Below are 8,969 nucleotides of genomic sequence, written 5' to 3'. Positions count from 1 at the left end.
TTCTGCACACTACAACTGCATACAGAAGACAGAATTTCCTTTCGGGGAATATTTATTGGAAAAAGTTTGTTTCCAGGAGGCACTGAAATCCCCAAGGGGCTGGTGGAAGGTAAACGAGATATTAGTAAATTCTTTAAGCTCACATCAGAATGCCAAAAATTGGAATGCTGAGGATCCTAAAGTCTTCCATACCACTGGAACGGTTGTCACCTGATGAGCAGGTCCCTGCCAGACAATCCCTTCAGTATCCCCATCCCTAGTTCTTTAGGGCTTCGTAAATACTTCCCAAAATCACGGGCTGGTCGTATGTACAAGGCTGTCTCCTCCAATGATGCCCAGCACAGCTTCGGGATCCGTTGACGGTCGGGATCCGTTGCGCCCGGATGCCACGGAAACCCTCGTCCCCGGCAGCCCAGTCTTGCACTAGAACCTTTTGCCCAGAACCTCAAGTCGGTAGACGATGATGCGGCCAAAGAAATCCGTGCTGTTGCAGAAGCTGATCTTCAGTTTATCTGCTGCGGGGGCTCCTTCCAGGGGGAAGCTGTGGGAAGACGTTAAGGCGAGCAGAGGGGATGGAGAGCCAGTGTGGTGTAGTGGTTAGAGCTGGGACTCAGGCGATCCGGGTTCGAGTCCCTGCTCGGCCATGGAGCCAACTGGGTGGCTTTGGGCCAGTCACAGACTCTCAGCCCAACCAACCTCACAGGGTTGTTGTTGTGGGGAGAAGATGGAGGAGGAGAGATGATGTAAGCTGCCTTGGGCCCTTTGTAGGAAAAAGGCAGGATATAAATTGAAAAATAAATAAAACCCGGAACCCAATGAGGCTAAGGAATCCCCCAAGAAGAGGGACACTGCCTCTCTGCAGGGGGACTGCGCTACTCTTGTGTGTGGTGTGGGCAAATGTGTCCCAAGGTCACACCCCAGACAGGTCTTACTGCACCAATGAAGGCACAGGCCTCCTCCTCAGTGACACGGGCAGGGCATCCATCTTTCCAGGGCTCCGCTGACTGGCCCTCATGCAGCCCATGGCTGGACACAGCTCCTCCTGCCTGCTGGGTTGCAGAAAGGATATCTGGAGAGCGTTGGTATCTTCTGGGTAGAATTCAGCAACCTGGGAAAGCTCTTCTCCTTTTCTGGAACCTTAGGAGATTTTAGAAAGGGGAGAAGACTATGGGATAGCGGCAACTCTGAAAGGAGGTTCCAAAGGGCAGCATGGGGAACCCCCAGTTCTTCCCCCACCCCCTACACAGAAAAAGTCAGGCAACGAGAGGGCTCCTTGCCCACTGAAGAACTAAGCCACTTTCGTGTTAGGTGTAACTTACCTCTTCAGCAATATAAATGGTTGCACAGGGAATCCTGGCAGTGGCTTTTAAGACGACCAAATTGCAGGCGTCTTTCCCCATTAGTTGCCCTCAGCATCTGGCACTGAGATAGACTGCCTCTGAACAGAGAGGTTCTACTAAGCTGACTTAATGCATCAGACCAAGAGGGCCTGTCTAGCCCAACAGCCTGTTTCAAAGAGCGGAAAAGCTTCCAGTGTATCCCACGAGAGAGGAGTGAAGGGAAAGCGTGGGGGGCGCCAGGAAAAGAGGGCATGGCCACCCACATCAGCACTTGCGAATACGCAACCCTTACCTTGCACGGTACACTTTTGGCTGGCAAACCCCCCTTGGAACTGAATCTGGATAAGGGACGCCTGGACAGTCCGTGGAAATTCCAGCACCAACCACTGGGTGGCGCCCTGACGAGAAATTTTACGGGAAAGGAAAGCATGGAAAGATGCTGGTGCTTTGCTCTGTCTTCAATCACAGAGAAAAAGCCCACAGAAAGAACAATGCAAGCCTCGGGAAACAAAGAACAGCAATGCGCAAGGGTGGGATTCAGTTGCAGGAAAATTATTATTATTACATTTTTATTTTATGCAGAGCAGAGCTGCCAGGGGACCGGTCGTTATTCTCATATAACACCGGTCCTCTACCAGCTACACAGGCTTCCTGAAGGCGCGCCTGTTCCCTTACTTGTCCTCACGCCCCCTAAGATCTGTGGGAGAGGCTCTGCTCCGGGACCCCTCTTTAAAGGAGATAAAAAGAACACCTACCTGGAGCAGGGCCTGCTCTGTGGTGGCACCCAGATTATGGAATGCGCTCCCCGGAGAGGTGCGCCTGGTGGCGAGTTTATATTATTTTTGGCACCAGATTAAAACATGTTTATTTAATGGCTATTTTAAAAACTAACATTTTATCGCTGAACAGTCCCTTTCTTTGTTTCTGGTTTCTTGTCTTTATGCAATCTTTACTGAATTTGTTATTTATAAAGATGGTTTTATTGTATTTTAATTCTATGTATTGTGAGCCATCCTGAGATGCCAAGGCACGTGGTGACGGCATACAAAAGTTATAAATAAATAAATAAACTGCCCATAGCCAAAGCTCTCTGGACAGGTGACAGCAATAATCATAGAATCATACACTCAAGTCACCCATCCCGGTTCTGACCACGCCTGACCCTGCTTAGCTTCCAAGATTAGGCAGGATCAGGCACTTCAGGCTATCTCCATCCAGGGGGTGGGGGCAAGCATCCAAGGGGAGCCCTCCTGCTTCGGTCAAGGAAAGCAGCTTGGGACAATGTCTCCTTGCTGCTTGTTCATGCATTCTCTCCTGGCCCCGTGGACCTAATTAAGCAGAGGCTGACTTGGGGGCCTTCAGAAGCGTGCTCCAGGCCCTGGAGGAATCCGTGTGCTCTCCAGTCTGAGATTGGCAATAACAGCCAGGATTCCCATCTGGGCCCTTTCCGGGCAAAAGAAACCAGGGATAAAAGACAAACCTAGCAGCAAAAAATAAAATTGGGACAACATCATCAAATCAGGTTAATACTAGGGCAGGCGAGAGCACGAGAAGCTATTCTTAAACTGCCAGGAAGCTTAAACGGGAAAGATCATAAGGTAGGCACCTGGTGAACCTCTCTGGAGGGGATGTTCCGCAAAGGAGAGGCCACCACCAAAAAGGCCCCCTTTCTCGTTGCCACCTGCCTAGTCTCACCTGGCAGGGGACCAACATGGAGGCCTCCAGACTATTTTAATGTCCCCATAGATAAATTTATCTCAGCAAACATATGTGAACACACAAATACTGTCTGTCCGTCTGCCTGTCTATGTATAATGCCCCACAGAGGTTTTATTCCTCACCTGATCAGAATTCCAAGATGTCTCCTCATTCCCATCAAACATGTATTTCTTCCCAAATTGCTTCACCTCTCGGTTGAGGACAGAGCTGACCCTGCAAACACACCAAGCAGAAGCTGAAAGGGGCAACATGAAAGGGGATTCTGGCAGAATCAGATTTCAGGGGATCCTGGAGGTCATGCAGTGCAGTTAAATTATGGAATTTACTTCCGCAAGATGGTCATGAGGACTGCCAACTTGGACAGCTCTAAAAGAAGAAAGGATAAATTCCTGGAGGAGAAGGCTCTCTGCATCTACCCAGGCTGATGGTTTGTGCTACCTCCAGAGGATGCGGAACATGGGAGGAAGGGTCCTGTCCTGCTTGGGGGTTCCCTTTGGGAACAGAAGTTTGGACCAGATAGGTCTGATCCAGTAACAGAGTAACATAGGTTCTTAGTTCAGCGCAATGCATCAACCCCAGGGAAGTTGCCTGGAAATTTAACATGCAAGAGCTACACTGATTCCTCACCCCCTGCTCACAGCAGTCCCCTGAAAATATTACACAGAGAGTCAGAGAAGCCTGCTGGATGGAGAATTTGGGAGAAGCAAACAGCATCCGGAAAAATCAGGCACGGAACCCGGCCAAAGCCCAGCAGTATGGGGTCCAGTCCTTACTCCCAGGACGGAGACTGCAAGTTGATGGTGCAGTTCTATACCGATTTTGTCAGAAGCGGGCCCTAGCAAATTACCCCCAGGTAAATATATGCAGGATTGGGTCCTGAAACAGGACCCAATTTTATCTTTGGGATAAAATGCATTTTTATTTTCTGGAGGATTGATATACTTTATGGCCTCCCATAGCGCTGGCTCTTCGGACTTAAACTAACCCGCTCTAAACAAACAAAATTTAAAGGGGGTTTGACCTGTTTGTTTTTCAAAGCATCAGGAACAACAGCAATTGCCTCCCCGAGGATGGCAAAGCTCACCTGCTCACCGTCTCAGAGCAAATTAAGGAAACGGGGGCCATGGCGATGCCAGAGCAGGGACGATCCGGCCGCGCCAACGGACCGGGGGTGATGTCTCCAGGAATGGGGAGAACTCTCTGCATAGGCTGGAACCAGCCTGTGAATGACACCGAAAAAGAGCCCGACTAAATGAGATGAATTAGATTTGGACACAGTCAATCGAATGAGAAGAGATATGGCACTCAGTTACAGCTTTTTCCACCCAAGTAATTTGGTCTCCTTCCTCTGTTTTTCATCCATGAGTTATTTCGCCATACCTAGCCTTGTGTCGATCCTGCTCGTATCTTCAGAACAACCCTGCGAGGCAGGCTAAGCCGAGAGGACGGCTTGGCCCAAAGCCACCCGGAGAACTTCCTCGCTGAGTGGGGAGCACAGTTCCCCCGCTTGGCGTCCTGGCCCAGTGCTCTAACCGCTAACTGGCTCTCGTTCTGGATTAGCTCCAGATATTTCTCAAAGCTGCCCCCGCGACTCTGCTCTTGATGTCTTGGATCCGTCCTGCAGTTTCTGCATTCAGACCAGCAGCATACAAGCTGGGCATTGTGGTTATTAGACTACAGTGACTTTTCAAGCTCACAATTTGAAACCAGGAGTATGCAATTTTAAATTTAAAAAACCTTCTCTCACTCTCTCTCTATATATATTTTAAATCCTTCCTGAACCCTAACTGGGGGGGACCTACAAAACCCCAAAGAGCAGAGGGGCAGGAGAAATCACACAACCAAACCATAGGCATCCCTGGAGTTGGCGGTTTCAAGACCTTCAAATGTGGTTTTATTTTTATTTTTTTATAAGTTTTATTCAAAATTATAATCCTAAAAACAAAGAAAAACTAAAAACATCAATCATCAAAAACATCGGGCCTGCTGGGTCAGCCCCCATTTTTTTTTCCATTTATGATAACTTAAAAACATATTTAAATCTATACGAAGTCCCGTTTCTCTAGCCAATAATAAAAAGAGTCCCAAGTTTGATAAAAGAAATGTGGTTTTATTAACAGTATCACTGAATCTTCGATGTTCATTATTGTTAGCCTCGTATTTCTTTGATACTTGCTTTCTGAGCTATTGTTTCTGTTTTTTCCTGGTTGTTTTGCTGATGTGGGTTTTGGATTTATAAAACTTTGCCTGGTGGGTCATACACACATCTAATGGATTAAGGAAATACAGAAATATTCTGTAATGCCCAGCAAAGGATACGACTTTCCTAAAAGCAGTTGCACGAATTAACGCTGCTCATTTTGCAACCGCCCCCACCCCGCCGGGTCAACGCCTCCCGGTTTGCGGCTTTTAAAACACAAAGTACTGCAAAGATCGCCGAAATTAAAGTATTTCCTCTCCTCCTCCACGCATTTAAATCCAAGCTTTGGTCTGCAAAGGAGGATGATGCAAACAAAATTTCCACGATTGAAAGATGGAAGAGCAGGAGTCAGGGAATACTAACCTGCGTGATTGCAAAGCGGGGCTGGACCGAAATGGAAGGTGCTGGCCGTGTTTCTGGATTTCTCTTTTTGTCAGAGAGAAAGCCAAGCAAACACCCGTCCGGAGAAAGGACAGCTGGCCCCGAGCCGCACGTGCTTCCTGCTTCCTGCAGTCGGTGGAAATCCTTAAAGAGACACAAGCAAAAAAAAAAAAGTTTCCAGGCTTTGCTAAATCGAACATAAACAGAGATCCCGGACTGATCTTTCCTTGGCCACGAGGTGGCGCTACGAGAGCGCCGCGGAAGGAGGCATCCGGAAAAGCAACCTTAAAGCCGATTTAATTAAAACGGAAAGCCAAGCTTAAAACAAGCTTAAGGACCATCTTGCGGGTGACTGGGATTTGTCGTGCAAAAGATGCCAGGATGAGGACGCTTGGGGCTGATCCTGCAAAGCCCCTTGCGAGCCTGGGGGGTTCTCTGTCTTGTTCTCTAATGGGGCTCAGATCATTTCATAGTCCTGATTGATGGTTCGACAAAACCCCAAAATGCAAAGGAATTTTTTTTAGAGAGGTGGAAACTCAGGGCCAGAATTTGGCCCACCAGGGGTTCCAATTGCTTAAATACTTCCAAGGCTGAGTTACAGTGCATAAGAGCTTACCGCCAAAATATTTGGGATATGATGAGGATTAATTTCATTTCTATATCACCCCACAGCTGAAGCTTTCTGGGTGGTTTACAATAATCCATAAAATAAAATAATAAAAATAATAAAATATTAAACAGCTAAGAAAGTAACAAAGATAAACTTTGCAGAAACACCAGGGATGGGTAAGGCTGCTGGGTGCTGAACAAGTCTTTAAAGGGAAAAGAGGGCAGTCTTAAGCTGGTGCAGGAAATTTAGGCCTTCTCCTTTGTCTTCTGGCCCCACCCCTTTGCTTTTAGCTCCTCCCGCTATTGGAATGCCACGCCCCCCAGCTCTCCCATATAGGTTTTGTTTCTTGCATTGTAAGGGGTCCCCCATATGTTAAAAAATATGTAATAGGAGGTTGACCCAGTGAACCCAATGTTTGCCATGTTTGATGTTTTTTAGTGTTAGTTTAAAATGTTAATAAATATATTAAAAAAAAGTGGTGTATGTCAGAGGAGTGGGTAAAATTCATTTCAAAGAAAAACTAAAAACATCAATCATCAAAAACATCGGGCCTGCTGGGTCAGCCCCCACATTTTTTTTCCATTTATGATAACTTAGAAACATATTTAAATCTATACGAAGTCCCGTTTCTCTAGCCAATGATAAAAAGAGTCCCAGGTTTGATAAAAAATCAAAAATCTTCTTTCTCCTTCAGTGACAAAGTCAGTCTATCCATTTCTGCACAGTCCAAGATCTTTTTTAGAATCAGTTCGTCGGTGGGTGGTTCTTCACTTTTCCAGTGCTGAGCAAAGTAAAATTCATTTCATAAGGCAGGGAAAGCCTTCCAGCTTTTACTCTGAGCTGTCTGTTGGTGGTACTCAAAGCAAAAGCTGCGACTGGGGAACCTATTTTCGGGGTGGATTTCAGCACCTCCTAGAATTCCTATAAAGTTCCAGCCAAAATCAAAAAGGAAGGAGTTTATTGTTTGTTTATTTATTTATTAAGAATATTTATACCCCGTCCTTTACAAGATGTCCCAGGATGGCTTAGAACAATAAATAAATCACAACAAGTTATAATACTGAGCATAACAATGTTAAAACCTAGTTAAAATAATTAAATATTAAAGTAGTGGGCAAATCAAAAGGGTTTTGCCTGCCACCAAAAAGAATATAATGTCACCTGGTAAACCTCTCTGGACAGTGTATTCCACAATCAGGGCGCCACCACAGAGAAGGCCCTGCTCGGGATAGTGGCTCTTCCAGGAGGGTTCCCAGAGCAGGGCCTCTACCTCAGATCTTAAAGGGTGGGAGGGTGTATAGGGAAAAAGACGTTCCTTCAGGTATCCTCGTCCCAAGCCGCTGGGGCCAAAAATGAGCTCCATGCTGATTTCAAAGGTCTAATTCCCAGGTAGCTGCATACAGAAAAGTGGAACCATGAAAGGGCAAACATGCCTTCCCCAGACTGCTGTTTTGTACTCCAGTTCCCATCAGCCCCAGGCAGTGTGACCATTGGTCAGGAAAGCTTGGGTTTGTCACCTGAGACATCTGGAGAGCACCCGGTTGCAGAAACCCTGTCCTATTGGGTGGGTTCCAGTCTGGAAAGCAAAGCAATACCTTTAAGATTCGCCAAATAACCTGGATTTTTTTTTTTAACCATCTATTATTCTAGCAGTGTATGTTTTCCGTCTTTTCTTCTCTTCCGCTGAGAGCTCTGGCAAAAGGATGCTTATTTTCGGAAGGCCCATTCTCCCCACTACCACCTGGTCCACCCATCCACCCACCATGCTTAATAATATGATAATTAAAGGTTTGTTTTGCCCACACTTTATCTGTTGTTGACGCCTGGCTCTCACAAAAGATTGAGCGTTTTTGTTGCAAAGCTGGGCAGTGCTGTTCTCTGGAGGAAATGACAACCCAGCCAAACAAAGCATAAAAGGATGCAGTGAAAAGTGCCCAAAATAAATTTAAATATGCATGTGTTTGTCTTTAGTTACGGGGCTTGGAGAAATGAAAGTTTCCTTTATTATTATTTTTTTTCCCCAAATGGAGTATTTTTCTTTTGTGGTGGTGGGGTGGGCGGACGGGCTGCATCCTTCAAGAACGCCTTCCACTGTTCATTTGGAAATTAAATTTGATGGCCATTGTGCAAGCAGCCTGTTTGGAATCTCAAACAGTCCTGCATCAAAAATATTACAGAATCAGTCCTCTTTCATGGGGAGAACCAGTGCACAATCACAAAGTACCAGTTCTACAGGGCGGCAGTCTCAGACTTGACTCCCTGAGAGGCCGGGGAGACCACTATGGAACCTCTGCCAGCTTCCCACACCCATATTTAAGCCTTCTGTGTATTCAGAACCTTGAGGACTAGAACCTTATTTGGCTTTTAAAGGGCTCTATGGCAGAACACAAATGGGCCAGATTTCGAATAAGGTCATGTCTCCTGTTTCTCCCAGGTGTTATTATTTGTAACACAAATGCCCAAGGTTGGCAGGAGGGTTGTTCAAACCAACCTGTGGAGTCACTTCTGATCACCTTGCCCTTTTCTCAGGCCTCCTGGGGGGAAGGGGGCTTCCCCACAACTCCTGTTTGTTTGTTTGTTTATTACAAACATTTGTATCCTGTCCTTCCGACAAGCGTTCAGGACAGCTTACATAAGATAAAATTAGACTAATACAATAATAAAACCACAATTATTAAAACAATATAAAACAGAACATCATAAACTAAAAAGAAAAGGA

At 46.2% G+C, this 8,969-nt stretch overlaps 1 protein-coding gene across 1 annotated transcript; it reads right to left on the bottom strand.

Annotated features, from left to right (window-relative positions):
- Nucleotides 1-34: 34 nt before the first annotated feature.
- Nucleotides 35-5,719, bottom strand: LOC123036600 (nuclear receptor 2C2 associated protein). The gene is made up of 6 exons (XM_044455940.1): nucleotides 5,623-5,719; nucleotides 4,144-4,279; nucleotides 3,182-3,272; nucleotides 1,633-1,738; nucleotides 1,070-1,137; nucleotides 35-543 (listed from the first exon to the last, which is right to left on the bottom strand). The coding sequence occupies exons 2-6, from the start codon at nucleotides 4,263-4,265 to the stop codon at nucleotides 424-426; spliced, it is 507 nt and encodes a 168-aa protein (XP_044311875.1). The 5' UTR covers nucleotides 4,266-4,279; nucleotides 5,623-5,719; the 3' UTR covers nucleotides 35-423.
- Nucleotides 5,720-8,969: the final 3,250 nt, after the last annotated feature.

The sequence above is a fragment of the Varanus komodoensis genome, unplaced genomic scaffold, assembly GCF_004798865.1.
Source record: "Varanus komodoensis strain SLA01 unplaced genomic scaffold, ASM479886v1 scaffold80, whole genome shotgun sequence".
In the NCBI taxonomy this organism is placed as follows: domain Eukaryota; kingdom Metazoa; phylum Chordata; class Lepidosauria; order Squamata; family Varanidae; genus Varanus; species Varanus komodoensis.
The sequence above is the reverse complement of the archived record's forward strand: the minus strand, read 5'-3'. Positions and strand labels throughout refer to the sequence as shown.

Coding starts and splice junctions, on each gene's coding strand:
- LOC123036600 (XM_044455940.1), bottom strand. CDS start 4,265: ATGCAGAGAGTTCTCCCCATTCCTGGAGACATCACCCCCGGTCCGTTG. Junction 3,273..4,143: donor TGCTCTGAGACGGTGAGCAG/GTGAGCTTTGCC, acceptor GTGTGTTTGCAG/GGTCAGCTCTGTCCTCAACC. Junction 1,739..3,181: donor CATCTTGGAATTCTGATCAG/GTGAGGAATAAA, acceptor ATTTCTCGTCAG/GGCGCCACCCAGTGGTTGGT.